Source organism: Eleutherodactylus coqui, chromosome 10 (assembly GCF_035609145.1).
Source record: "Eleutherodactylus coqui strain aEleCoq1 chromosome 10, aEleCoq1.hap1, whole genome shotgun sequence".
NCBI classification, from domain to species: Eukaryota; Metazoa; Chordata; class Amphibia; order Anura; family Eleutherodactylidae; genus Eleutherodactylus; species Eleutherodactylus coqui.
This window is the reverse complement of record NC_089846.1, coordinates 102147504-102163006: the sequence shown is the minus strand read 5'-3', so window position 1 is coordinate 102163006 and position 15503 is coordinate 102147504. Positions and strand designations below refer to the sequence as shown.

Sequence of the window (15503 nt, the reverse complement as noted above, 5' to 3'; positions counted from 1 at the left end):
AGAACTTCTAGAAGTATGTTCCAACGCAGATGTGAAACCAGCCTCAGTGATATACATCGGAACTGATTTTTTTAAATCGTTTTAGCCTATAAAGCCAGTGTTATCCCTGTCCTAACCTGTATCTAATACAAGCAATGTACAACTGATGCTTTTAATCATTCCTCTTCTTTGTCTAAATGCATAATAGTTATAAGTCAGCTGGTGCACATACATAATGTTGCAATCCGTTGGACCCTAGAAGCTGTGCAGACAACTTTCTGGATACTTGCTCTTTATTGTTATTATGGCATTATGTTCTAAACTGTTATTCTTAGGATCTGCATGGGATGAAAGGTTAAACAAATTCAACTGATCGTTTCTAATGTCTTTTGCCTGTTGTGAATCCCATGCCTCTTCATCTATGGATATACAAACATATCTCATCCTCTGGTCTCATGGCGAATGTTAATCTCTCACCAAGCTGTCATCACACTGGGGTTTCCTCTTATCTTTGTTGGCCAAACTTTGGTTTCTATCACAAGGGAGTCATGAAACCATCGCTGTGAATTCCTTGATGACCTGCACATTCCGTTACCTCTGAGTAATTGAAACTGATTTTCTTAATCTGTATAGCAACACGTAAATATTGGGCGGGCGTGCAACCTGTGTAGTTACCAGGTTTCTTGACCCAACCTAAATTCTTAAAGGAAGTTTATCTCCAAGCACATAACACAGAAACTGAAGGTGAAGAATAAGGCATTAGCTCACAGGTCTTGACCTTCTGTTGAGCGTCACACCTGCTGTGATACATTATTAGGATTGTGAGAAAATAGCTTAGAACACATTAACTTTCCATAAATTATGAGGTCTTTCATTTCACCAGCCTTCTGTCTTAGAAATGTTCATCCTTAAACTCTTTTGTTATGTCCTACTAATCCGCTTCTTCCAATACTTTATCATTTAAATATGAGATATTCCATGCACTTCGCTTTCAGTCTTACTTTTCTCATAGGCCTGTGGGACTTTGCATGACTTTTCTTGCATGTTTCCTTTTACTTAGTAGTTTACTGTTGACTTTTACCTCTAGGTAAAACGCTGGGTCATGGTGCTTTCGGGAAAGTGGTGGAAGCCTCTGCTTTTGGCATTGATAAAAGTTCTACTTGCAAAACAGTTGCTGTTAAGATGCTTAAAGGTATTCATTCCAAATGGGTTTTCACTAATATAAAAAGTTGGATTCAAATTCATAAATAGAGATGAGCGAGTATACTCGCTAAGGCACATTACTCGAGTGAGTAGTGCCTTAGCCGAGTATCTCCCCGCTCGGGGGCCGACGGGGGGCAGGGAGCGGCGGAGGAAAGCGGTGAGGAACGGAGGGGAGATCTCTCTCTTCCTCTCTCTCCCCCGCTCCCCGACGCAACTCACTTGTCACCCGCGCCGGCCCCCGAATCTTTAGACGAGCAGGGAGATACTTGGCTAAGGCACTACTCGCTCGAGTAATGTGCCTTAGCGAGTATACTCGCTCATCTCTATTCATAAACTATACACATAACAAATGTATATAGAGTTCCGAGAAACATGCGAGTCAAGCCTTTGGAATTACCTGGATTTCCGTATTGATCACTAAAAAAATGGGATCTGACTATTATCTAGGAGTCTGTTTAGATGAGCCGATTTCTCGTTTGAACGAGCGAATAACTTTAAGAGTTCGGTCGTTCACATGGGCATTGAACTCTTGGGCAGTTTATACAGGCAGATACATCGTTGGCTAATTCAAACAAGAAATTATTCAGTCACTCACATTCGCTATACAAGTGACTGAGAATAACTAAAGGAGCACTGTTTACACTGAACAATAAGTGAATGAGCCAACGATGGTTTTTAGTCCTGCATAAAATGAACAACGAATGAAAAGTGAATGATTATCGTTTGTCGTTTAGTCATTGGCTGTATTCAGACTGAACAATTATTGTTCACTTTCGTTCGTTTGAACGATTTTTTGAACGATAATCATTCCATGTAAAAGGGCCTTAAGTCCATTGAGTAAATATCTACGATATAGGGAGAAAAAGTAAATGAACCACTGTAATAATCACTCGTCAAAGTGAGAAAGAACCTAAGGGTAAAAGCAAAAGACCTACATAAGACTCTACAATCTGCCAAATCTTCTGTTCATGTGTCCACTATTAGAAAAACAGTACAAGAAGGACACCATGAAGGAAACTGCTGCAGAGCACAAACAACATTGTGACCTGTCTAAAGTTTGCTGGAGACCACTTGGATGTTTCACAATGCTTCTAGGAAAATGTTCTATAGACAGATTAGTTAAAAATCAAAAAAAAATCAAATCAAATCATGGTATTTGTATAGCGCCAACTTATTCCGCAGCGCTTTCAGGTAATTATTACCCCCCACCAAGCTGGGTTCTCATTTTACCGACCTCGGAAGGATGGAAGGCTGAGTCAACCTTGAGCCGGCTACCTGATTCATGTGGGAATCGAACTTGCAACCTCCAGGTCGTAGGCGAGAGCTTACACTCTGCACCACACGAGGCGAGTTAAAACTTACAATATTATGTTTGGATGATAAAGAACACTGAACACCAAAACCTCATCCCAACTGTGAAGCATGGTGAAGGAAGCATCATGGATTGAGGCTGTTTTGCTGCCTCAGGCCTTAGATATCTTGTGATCATTGAGGAAACAATGAATTTTAAGATGGACCAAAACGTTTTACAAGAAAACATAAGAGGCAGCAGTCCATGATCTCAAGCTGAATAGACAGTGGGTGATGCAGCAAGACAATGCACCAACAATGCAAGTTAATAAACTAAAGAATGATTGAAAAAAAAGATGATTTGTGTTTTGGAACGGTCAAATCAGAGTCCAGACTTTGACCTTATCGAAATGCTGTGGCTTGAATTGAAGAGCACTGTGCACGCAAGGCATCCCAGAAATATTGATTAGATGAAACACGTTTTCAGGGAGGAATGGCTTAAATTTCCAACTCAACATGGTACAAGTCTTGTTTGCAGCTAAAGGAAAGGTTTGTTGGAGGTGCTTGCTGCTATTAAATTATAAGTATTCACTTACTTTTTCTAACTGCCATGTGAATGATCATTCTTTGTGCTCAACAAAAACATGAATGGTATATAATCTATAGCTAGATTGGGTTTGTCTAGATATCAGATCCCATTTTCTTAGCCATCCATGCAGGAATCCAGATAATTCCAAAGGTATTCACTTACTTTTTCTTGCAGCTGTGAGACACAATGTACTTGGTGATTGTCAGAAACCTGCAGTACACATATATCTAGTTTAGCCTAAGATGATTTTTCAACCAAGTGAAGAACCGAACTGTTGCCTGGAATTATTTTTACTCTGCCAAGCCCTTTTGTAGTACATCTGCAGAAAATAGTTGACTCTGCAATACTCTTTTTAATAAACACAAAAAGATCATCTAAATTCCGAGACCTCTGTAACATTTGCTGAGCATGAACACATTAGTCAGTCACAAGTAATGAATCTGTCTTGTAATGTGCATCGGGCAGTTACCATACGGCACATTTGTGCCTTGTTTAGATCTCACATATCTTTTCGTACATTACCACTAAATAAATTTCATCCCACGTACATGAAGAAGACTTGAGAGCATGTCCCGTGTTTCAGTTTCCTCATAGAGCAGTGGTTGTTTTCTTTGTCTCTTGATGTCCCCCTCTAACCTAAACAGGATTATGTGTGCCTTGTAAAAATACCCCATTGTGCAGAGATGACTATGTCCTGTTTATGTTAAATAGAGTGTGCAACAAACAACGAATGCAAAGCTTTAATGTCCGAACTGAAGATCCTTATCCATATCGGCCATCACTTAAATGTGGTTAATCTACTCGGAGCTTGCACCAAGCCTGGAGGTAAGTTGGTAGATAGCAGGAACCCAATCATTTCCAGCACTGTCAAACATGCTCCCTTGTTAGACAGAGTCTAGCTCCGAAAGAAAGACCACTGAGTCTACGAGGAGTTGAAGTTGAGAATTCCAAAGAAATAACTTGAGCATATGTCTATTAATTTTGGGAAAGTTACTGAATTCTTAAGTAAATGTTCTGGGGTCAATTGAAAAACCAACATGAGCCCAGATTCATCAAAGTCTATTCCTTGCTGTACAAACACATTGCCCAGTAATTCCCATTGAAATTATTACTTTGATGATCCCAAGCTGTGATATGTCCATTTAAAAATGTTCATTTTTATTTCCTTATTAAAAAAATAGTATAATTTATTTTTGTGATTCTTTCTATATAATCATTATGCTGTCAATGTTTGCTAGAATGAAAATGGGAAATGGTACAAGGCCTCTGCAGTGCCATCTATTGGAAAGAAGGTTCCCGATAAGTCAATGTCTAACCTTCTAAAAGGCCTCCTAACATGACTAGGGATGTAGGCCAAAACCAAAGTCTTCTCTAGAAGGAAAGGATAACCAAGTACAGACAGGCTCTTTCAGTTTTACTGCTGGCTGGGTGAAAGGCCTGTGATGTGTGTCAGAAGGCGTACTGTTTCTGCTTGTGGAGAGCACCAAATAGGAGTGAGGAGACTTATGGGCAATGCAATGATCCATTGAGAAATTTGGTTTCCAAATCACAGATGGGAGTTGCCTCTGCTGCACCACCAATTGGAAGGCAGCTTCCCTATAAGTCAATCTCTAATCATGTTACAAGACCTGTTTAGAAGGTTGACCATTGACTTATTGGAAAGCTGCCTTACAATTAGTATGATGCCTCTGTAGCACCACTATCTCCCATTTGCATACCGAATTCCCAAGAAGAGCATTGCATGGCCTATGTCTCTTCATGCCTATTTGGCACTCACCACAGGGAAAACGTGTACTGCTAAAACTAAAGCACAAAAAGCAGGTAATTCCAAAAATTCCACTGCAAGATTTTGAGAAATTGCAATTTTACAGTATAGTTTATATCAATCTAAGTATAAAGGTTAATTCACAAAGAGTTTTTGAGGCTTGTAAAAGATTTCATGATTTTCACACTTTTTAGGTTTTGGGGTGTGATGTTTTAAAGCACACCTGTATTTTATTCACGATTTTCTTTTCCTATAGAGAAGTCTATATAGGGAAAATGCCTGAAAATAATGCTAAACCTAGAACATGCTGCATTATGAAAAAACATCATAGACCCCAAGGGCAGGACCAAAATCCAAAGAATTTGGGGTTCATGTCTTTAAGTGATTCTGACTCTGGATTCCCACCAATAACCAAATAATAAAAGTACATACAGCACTCCATTGTTGGTCATTAAAAAATGGTTATTCACCCAAGACATATATAGCTACGCAAACTAGCTTTGTGTCAACCCATGAGTCTCTGCAGTCTGAATGCAAAGCAAAAAGATAGTTTTGTGGCATACAGTAAGATTTTATACCAATAAATGCTTCATCGCTTTGGACCATACCCAACAAGATAGAGTATGGCCAAGAACAGATGGGGACAGCTCCAAGCATCTGACTGGACTGAGTTTAAGTGAGTGTCCTCCTATCACGAAGACCTTCGGGTAGTAAACTAGGGCAAGCTATGTGACATATATCCAGCTACTATGAAGTACATTGGATTTGAGATAAGTTCATTTTTGTCTACAACATTCTCGAAAGCCTTCTGACTACTTAAATAACTTAAGAAATATTGAGGTCAAGTTTGGGGAAAAGTAACAGGTATGTAGATGTTTTCAAAAGTATTTCCATGTCCTACCAAAGTGGCCAGCCAAACGAATACTATAATTATTGCAATGTGTTCTCTCTTATCTAAACTGGAACCTTCATGTTCCATTTTGGTTCCAAAAACAAGAGCCTGGTCTATGTAAGGCTTAATACATTTAATCCATGAAGATTAAGAAGCATGATCATGAAAATAACAATCACATTTCAGAGGTGGAGGCAGGAGCATACCAAGCCTCAGTGAGACATCAGATTATGAGGAGCGGACTTGGACTTTAGTGCTCCACTAGTGCTGATTTATTGCATGAACAAGATAAAAAGGAATTTTAGTGCCTGCGTCAGAGGAAGAGACAGAGTGAATATGAAGATAAGATTTGGAGTGACAGTGCATTTATGTGAACAGTTGAGACAGATCTGCAGCACGCTGTCGGTCACTACTGACAAACGAAAACATGCGGCCAGAGCCAAGTGTGTGAGCATGATGTGCTGCGCGCGGAGACAGGATGTTCACGCGCAAGTATCAGGGGGAAAGCATCCCTTGCTTATATTAGTAGAGAACAAGACCTTGTACGTATCTTCAAGGGAGATTTCAGGAAAAAACAAGCATTTTCATTGTTATAGTGAATGCCAAGCTTCCCATTAGGCACGGTGAGCAGTGAGGGTGTCCATGTCTAATTACTAAAGAATGATAGAGTTGGAAGGGACCTTCGGGGTCATCTGGTCCAACTCCTGTTCAGTGCCGGATTGATAAGCATCACATACTGAATAATGTCTTTAAAATCACATTTGTATCATGGTGCGAAAAGAAATCCAAAAGAGCCAAAAAATAACAAAAATGTTCTTGAAATAAAAAGGTAATTGAAATCACAGTAATGTGTTACTTCACCTCTAAAATGTCTTCTCTCTTCACCAGGACCTTTGATGGTTATTGTGGAATATTGCAAGTATGGAAATTTGTCCAATTATTTACGGGGCAAACGAGGAGATTTTATAGCTTACAAGGTACAGATGCATTAATGATGTTGCTTTCTATAATGTATTTAAAGCGTACCTGAGTTTTCAACATGTTTTCCTAAATACAAATACTTTGCTGCCATTTGTACCCTGCTTCAAGTTTTTAAGCTCTTATTTTTAGGTTGTCTTTCCCAGTATTTGCAATCCACTTTCATGCAGGAGGCATGTCACAAGACAATCCTTCTGCCAGTAGTTCACTGTCCTGCACTTCCTTTCCTTCACTCCCCTGCTGTGTTACACTGTTTGGTCCAATGAGCAGGGAGGCAGTATCTGAATGCCCACCCTTCTGTTCTCTCAGGATGATTGTAGAAGTTAGGCATTTAAAGACATCCTGGCGAATTGGTTAGTTACTCAAAATAATTTGCATACACATGCTGTAATAGAAGAAAAGAGAATGTTGAGATTGCAGACACTGTGTAAGCATATCTGTCAGCCTGTGAGTCCAGGGGAGTAGCCTCTGAAGACAACCCCTCCCCAACAGCAACTCAAATGTCCTAGCATCTCTGAAACTACAGAAGCTCAACACCTAATAACAGTCAGTGGATTGAGAACAGGCTGAAAAACCCTAGTGGCAGCCACTTCAAACTTGATTTAGAGTGGTAAGGCAACAATTTTTTTTAAAGAAGTATATTACAACATTAATGAGACACACACAGGCTATTACATGAGCATAAGTCTTTAAAGATAGTGGAGTTTAAACTATGAGAGTAGAGTTAAAATATAATTTTAGAGAACTGTCCAGTAAAAATAGGATCAGGTTGGATCTTTTTGGCCATTATCGGCTGAAACTCCACATGTATGGAGTGGATTATCCGCCAAATATGGCCATTCACTTGCCCCTTTGCACAATCCCTCTCCCTGATCTGTCAGTTTAGTCCGGCACGTTGATGGTTGGATCGTTGGCCAACGACTGATCAGCCACATTCTCCCCAATCGCTTTTCTCTATTAAGACTCTTCTGTATAAGGCTAGCTTTGTATGTAAAGAAAAAGTGTGACTACTACCAAATTATATAACAACCCTTGCAATACTACAATGCACTCAGAAATACCAGAACGGTTAAACAGTGACATCTAATTAAATCATTTCTCCAATTAGAATATTAGCTCATGTTTTTTTTTATGAAATCATCAAGTCTTTAGTGCCGTGTAATTTCATGGCACACAATGACATTTATCCAGGCTTATAGCCAACGTTATCATGGAAAGCCTTTGTTTCCTTCCCTGCCCCTGCTAGGGCTCGCTGACAGTTTCCATATGGCTGCAGCCAACATACGTGGTTAGCTTTGCTACAATGACACTGATAGAAGGTGTATTTATGTGTGTGGTGGACAATGCATGTGAAATTTGCTGGTTGGTATTTTTACTTTTCACCTTTGGTTTGGGTGACGCCCAGCGATACGGGAGACCTCATTAGTTTGACTTTGCACTGCAACATATAGTGTCACTAATCTCTGTACAAGAGAACATTATGTAATGTGTTTGGGTTGTTGGCGCTACATATTTGGAGTTTCCTGAATTCCAGAATATGAGCCCAATAAAGCATTCTGCGCAGCTTTTATAGGATTTCTTACACCTCACTATAGAATTCTAGTTATTTTGAACTGCAACTTCTTATTTCATTACATGAATTGTTTTCTGGAAAGGATGGAAGGATATGCAAAGACTTGAAGATACTGAGCTGCAATTGTGTACTTTAAAGGGGCACTAATTTTTTAGATCACTTCTGCCCATCTACTAGCTTGTGTTAGTCTCATCATTTCTGTTATATACTTGCATTAAAAATGTTGTTGCTTAACCACTGCAAATCACATTTGAAGTGGTTGCCACTAGGGGTCTCTCTTCCAGCTTCTTTTCAATCCACTTTCTGTTGTTAGGTACAGAGTTTCAAGAATGCAGGGATGTTTCTATAGCAATGGGGGAGGAGCTATCATGTGCACTCCCAGGCTGCAAGCTGACAGATCTGTAAACAATGTGATAATTTCTACAACCTCTGCTTCAACTACTGTTACAGAGTGTGGTTGTGTGATTGTCTGTATGCACACATTGCACACACACTTAAGGGGGTTTAGTAACCATTTAGCTAGAATGTTTCTTAATGCCTGATTGTCCTGGAAAAGCAGAAGGGCAGGCATTCAGATACTGTCTCCCTGCTGATCGGATCAGAGAAAGTGCAACACAGGATGGGGAAGTAAGGGCAAGGAAGTCAGGACAGTGAACTACTGACAGAATGCTATGCTTGCTACACACCCACTTACAGACATGAAATAGGGTGCAAACAGCAGAAAATGAAAGACTAAGTAGAACCTACTGTATTTTAGAAGACTTGTTGAGAACTTTGGCACATGTTAAGAAGTGAGATGTTAAAAATTTTCCCTACTATTTTTTAGCTGGGTTGACAAGCAATAAAGCTGACATTTCAACTCTGTGCGGTCACTTAACTTCCCAGAATGATGACAGTTATGCAGTAATAGAGAAATAGCTGGCATACCAGTATATATATATATATATATATATATATATATATATACGTAGGCAGCTTTGCCATTTAAGAATCTGGAAAAATAAGAGGAAAAGCAATATATTATGGGGTAAACCGGTTGTACCCGAATAGACTTTATTCACCTATCCAGATTGATAGTGAGACCCCCATCGATCCCGAGAATGATGGCACCTTTTTTCCTCATCCCTCTCACTTCAGGCTCACTGCACCCCAAACAGTGAGGAGGCGATTGAATGGAGTGGCAGGTATGTATGCGCAATGTCATGCCATTCATTTTCAGTGGGACTACCAGAGACAGCCAAGTACTTGTTCTTGCTTATTTCGGTAAGTGCCACTGAAAAGAATGGAGCAGTGCCACGCATGTACAACCGCTGCTCCATTCAATCTGACGGCACCATGGGTGAGTGCAGCGAGCCTGCAATGACAAGAAGAGGGCGGCATGGGACCCTTTTCCCTGAGATCAGTGGGGGTCTCAGTGGTGAGATCCACACTGATCATACTTTTATCACCCACCCTAAAATAGATAATTCAAGTCTATCCTGGTACAACCCCTTTAAATAATTGACTGATCATTGACATTCACTCCATGTGTATTATAGTTTTAGCTATGCATTAATGGGTTAATAGTTTTGTCCGCACAGTTTAGTTAGTGAATAACAAAGACTTGCTTCTACTTGTCACATCATTTTTGTGTTTTCCAAATTGTTAGATGCCTGCAGTGATCTTTTAGGAAAAGCGCCAGGCTCCATATATCTGTGTCTGCTGGCTTACAAAGCATCTATTAGCTGTGGCGTGGAGCCCGAGTCAGACACTGTGGTCTTGTAGGGTCAGATTGTCTTCCTTGATAGGAGAGACTGATAAACAAATACTGGACAAGTCAGATATCTGCATTGTTACATGTATGTGCACTGTTGTATCCACAGCGAAAGACTATACTATATGCGTATTATTAGATGGGTGATTCTTTTTAATGACTGGAGGATATATAGTGGGTCCACCTGTGGAGATACTTCACCTAATATGCAGTATTATGTGTAACGTCATTTCCTAAGCAACATTTCTTTAATTAAGACCGGCCTCACAAAGGGGTATTTGCTCACACAGTGTATAGAACCCATTGACTTCCATCAATTGATTTACATTTCAAGTCGGCCTTTTAGGGTGGACACCCACTGGCTGCGAGAGTAAAGTTAAAGTCTCGCAGCGCAGTGCGAGAAAAAAGCCAGCATCACGCCGGGATATCGGCATCAAGCCTGCATATCGCTAGTCTTTTTAATGGGGCCAGCGGCAGCAGCGCTAGCCCCATTGGAAAGAGAAGCAGAATGCCAGGGACTTCTGTCACAGCTGTGGCTGGAGTTTCCTTCATCCCTGTGGGGACCACGGGGATGAAGGAATCCTCTGCCACAGCTGTGACAGCTGTGGCAGAAGTCTGCGGCATTCTCCCTATGTTTTTAATGGGGCCAGCGCTGCTACCGCTGGCCCCATTGAAGCCACTTGCGATATGCCGGTTCTATACCGGCGTCTTTCTTGCGCTGCGAGGCGAGAGTTTTCTCGTGCTCTCGCAGCGCAAGAAAGGAAAAATCGCCAGTGAGCGTCCACCCTTAGGGTACATTCACAGAGGCGTATGCATATTTTGGTCTGTGAATATGCAACATATTGACGGGCCGAAGTACGCTGTAGCGCTGCATTTTCCTGCCTATTAGCAGTCTTTTTAGGGCGTGCAAATATATAGTATATTTACACACGTTAAAAAACCCCGCTCGGAATCCCATTAATTTCATGCATAAATGTAGTCAGATGAATGGCAGTCCACGTAATGCATGGAAGTCTTGAGTCCACCAGAGCAGAAGTTGCTCTTAGGGGAGCTCTCTGTCTTGTCTTATCGAGAGCAGACTTGAATGGGGGACCTTTTCTGATGATGCCCTTATATGAACAGAGGTTGCCTTCATGAGACGATCCAATCAAAATACTAACAACCACTTGTCTGTGAGTGACTGAGTGACTACGTGAGTTATATATGATGATCTCACCATCATGTGATCAGTCACCGTGCCTCTAAGCTCCGCCCCTGATCACATGATGGTGATATCATCACAGGTCCTATAATATGCAGAGCCTGACAGCAGCCGTATGCTTACAGGACCTGTGATGATATCACCATCATGTGATCAGGGGCCGAGTTCAGAGCCTGATTACATGACAGTGACATCATCACAGGTCGTGTAAGCACATGGCTGCTGTGCAGCTCTGCTTGTTTAGGACCTGTGACCAACTCCAATCCCTTTCACTAAATTATATTACTAAGTGGTGCATTGTGCCACCAGAAACACTGGTACTAGTCATGTACCTACAAAGGTGGAGACATGCTTTAAAGCAAACTCATATTCAGCTAGATTCTGCATCAAATATACGTGACTATAGTCTATATCTGATGGGATTTTTTTTGTGCACTCAGTCCCTGGAAGCCGAGAAAACAGCAGATGACTCAAATAGCGACCTGTCTGAGCTAATTAAGAGAAGGTTGGAGAGTGTGGCCAGTACTGGTAGTTCTGCCAGCTCAGGATTCATAGAAGACAAGAGTTACAGTGACTCCGAGGAGGAAGAAGAAGGTAAGAAGAAATCTAAATGCTACTGTACGGTGTGAATGGGTGGCAGGGGAGGTGCAGAAGAATGTTTTTGTCCAAGAGGGCTTCGTAGCTGGAGACCAGTGTGACACTGGCCTTAGAATCTGACCAAGAGTATCATCATCATTGAACTTGTATCTGCTCCCTATGTTTGCATGGTTTTCCTTTGGGCTCCCTGGTTTCCATCCGCTCTCCGGACGTAGCAGAGTCCATTAGTATTATCTGAAGTACTCCTTTAACTTTTATTGCAGCTCTTGGCAGTATTACGGTCTGGAATGCGGCTCTCAGATCAGAATCGGTTCTGTTGACAATAACATGTATGATTCTACTATTGATGACTTTGCACAATGCATATGAGGCATCCATATTGCTGGGAACAATCATGCTGTTGGCAGTGTATAGAATACATTTTGTAATAAGATTATATTCATTCATATGGATATCTGTCATCAGGATGCAAGAATAACTAAATCCCTGTCTGGTTTCATAAGAATGTTATTTTCAAACTTCCAATTGATCAAAGCTTAGTTTTGGGGTGGATTTATCAATTGCGTCATAGGGGACATAAATATATGAGTCGATGAAAATTGTGCAGTATTGCACTACATTTTTCAGGATGTCCTATGATAAACTTGGCATAGCTCAGTAGATATGTAAAACACTTTTCCTTGTGCGACCGCTTACATAAAACACCGATATTATGCAAAAAAGGGCAGATATGCCTAATAAATTTAGTGTAATATTTGACTCCTCTCAGCCCTACCAGCTCATTCTAGACATAGAAGAGGCACATTCTCAAACCCCTGCCTCGGGTATTAATGTAGCTTTAAATGCTTCTGTCCATAACGATTAATGAGGTTGCCTGCCCCCCTTTTCGCTCAGCTGATCGTCCTGTCCATGGTCGGTGCAGTGGAACGGACATTGTCATCAGCGGTGAGCATAGGAAGTGCGGGCACCGGCTTCACTCCCATTGAAATCAATTGGACAGTCGCACTGCTCCCCGACTTTTTGTTTCTCTCCTGTGTCACATCCGCCTCAAGTGTGCAATAACTGCAATAAACAAGAACAAAGTGGACTGTAAATGAGACTTGCAAACAGACATCCAACAATGACCGACAAACGGCAAAATACTTACCTAGAATATCAACACACATAAGCAGATGGAATAGCTAAAGTTCATACGAGGTATTGCTTTATATTTTGGCCAAGATACTTAAGCTCATGAGCCAACAACAAGGGTCCTTGTTGTCTGTGAGTCCCTACTCTAACAAGACAATGTAACCCCGGGAGTCCTGCCTACAAGTGAGGTGATCGTCCAAATAGGGATGGCCCCACACTGGAATCTAGGGACCTGGCTCACCGTAGATGGTAAATGGGATACAAACAGAACACGACACGATTCACAGATGAGGAAATCCCAACCAGAACACTCCAAGCACCAGTGTTCTGGAAAAGAATGAGGAAAAAGGTAAATGACCATATCCCTCTAGCAAGAGCAGATGGCATTTATGCGCAGCAGACTGGTGGTGATTGGTTGACCTAGAGAACTCCACACTCAGCCAGCTCAATCATCCCACACCTGTGGAACTGTGCTCCTGAAAACCCATAGAACTACAGGTCCAAGGAGCAAAACACAACATCCTGGTCAGGACATCACATCCAGTCCTGACCAGGAGAGGAGCAGCAAGTGGAGGAGTAGCACAGTTCCCCCATTGATTTCAATGGGAGCAAAGCCAGCACCCGCACTTTGGGCCTTGTTCACTGATGACAATGTTCAGCCCTCTGCACTGACAGCTGGCTGGACAATCATCTGATGGAAGGGGGTCCTGAACAGTGGTCCCCTGTCCATCTACTACTGATGACTCTTTAGAGGTGGAAAAGAGGATAGACAATCCCTTTAACCATAAGAAAATTATAATGGTGGCTCAACGGTTAGCATTGTTGCCTTGAAGTGCAAGGTCCTGAGTTCTTACCCAGCAAAGAACAACATCTGGATGGAGTTTGCATATTCTTCTCATGTTTTAGTGGATTGTCTCTAAGTTTCCTTCCACACCCCAAACATAATGAGGTTATCTGGCTCCCTATGAAATTGGTTTTAGCATGAAACAGGGAATTCTCATAGTAACAGGGCCTGATCTGAGTGATGATAATATCAGTAGAGCTCTGCAGAATATGTTGGTGCTATACAAGCAACTGTAAGTAAGTGACTAATGAAACCTTCCTACCAGCAGAGCCGCTCCATTTAGCGTACGGGTAACAATAAAGCTGTGTTGTCTATTCTGTTTCCTTCTGTTACATTTACACAAAGCAAGATAACAAACAAAGAGCTGATGCTGTAAGCTGTCAGTCGCTTTACGAGCGGTCTTGTGATTTCAGCGATGTTTCTTGGTGACTTCAAGAACCGGAATAAACACACGGAATGCTAACATGTTCGTCACAGGCCAGTCTCTCCACCTGATATATATTCCCCTACTGTTTAGTTCCTAATCACTTCTTTTATATTAGACCTTGCATATAAAGTCGGCCCTGTTGGTTCAATAAAAAAGAATAAAAAGTTTTATTCGGAATGTGACATTCATATGCCAACCAGATGCCTGCCTGACAAGGCTTAGCAGAAAAACCTGTGAACTTCAAGGATGTACTAATCAGAACTTTTGATGTGTAGTCAAGTGCTTTATCAGTGCGAACCATGTTGTATCCCCATCGCCAAGTCATGTCCGCTGAACGTTATATCCCATGAAAAAGCTAATTACAGGAAACAATTATTATTAAAAGAAATCTTGAGGAAAGAAGTTGGCTAGAATAGTGTACCGCTGCTAGAAACCCATCTGTAGAGATGCGTCCGGAACGGCTGTTCTCACTATATTTTGTGGTAATCACTTATACATTCAGCAAAATGTGTTATTTTTCAGATCCCGAAGATATGAGCAAGAGACAGCTAACAATGGAGGATCTGATTTGTTACAGCTTCCAGGTGGCAAAGGGCATGGAATTCCTGGCCTCAAGAAAAGTAAGAATTCCACAACTCTACAAACCCACCACATAACCTTCACTTTCAGGCCAATTTGCAAGCTAATGCATTTTCGCTCACCACCAATGAGGCTGTACTTCATCTTGTTTATGTCGGGGCGTATTATTTAGTAAATGGAAAATTTAACCAAACATTTCCAATTTTTTTTTTCAACCCCATTTTGTCCAAATTCCATTTAATGTTGCAAAACTCCAAATGTTTTGTGTTTGTTTTACGATGTACATTGTTTAACCCCTTGAGTGGCACGCCCGGAAAAGTTCCGTGACGAGCTCCACTGCCCATAGTGATATACCCCGGAAGATTTCCGGGCTATGTATCACTATGGGAGCTGCAGAGCACAATGCCACAAGCTGTGACAGTGTGCTCTGCCTGCACAGACCCAGAGAGAACAAAGCAAGGGCTTTGAAAAACCAGCAGAAGATATTGCCGACATGTCGGCAATGTCCTGCTTTGTTTACAGGTTGCCATAGAGACCATCGGCTTGTCAGAAGCAAGCCGATGGTCTCTGTGGCAGGGAGAGCTGGTTGTTAGCTGTCAGAGGACAGCTAGGTACTAGCTCTTACAGCAGAGATCAGAGAAAACCTCCGATCTCTGCTGTGTTAACCCTTTACATGCTGCAGTCTATGTGACTGCAGCATGT

General features: G+C 41.5%; 1 protein-coding gene across 1 annotated transcript in view; it reads left to right on the top strand.

The window, feature by feature from the left end:
* LOC136580796 (vascular endothelial growth factor receptor kdr-like) overlaps window positions 1–15503 on the top strand; it is a 203148-nt gene that overhangs the window by 154759 nt on the left and 32886 nt on the right. Inside the window, exons 18-22 of the mRNA XM_066581654.1 lie at window positions 1067–1171; window positions 3773–3886; window positions 6607–6695; window positions 11664–11817; window positions 14745–14842. Coding sequence (XP_066437751.1) covers window positions 1067–1171; window positions 3773–3886; window positions 6607–6695; window positions 11664–11817; window positions 14745–14842 — 560 coding nt within the window. The remainder of the gene's footprint in view (window positions 1–1066; window positions 1172–3772; window positions 3887–6606; window positions 6696–11663; window positions 11818–14744; window positions 14843–15503) is intronic.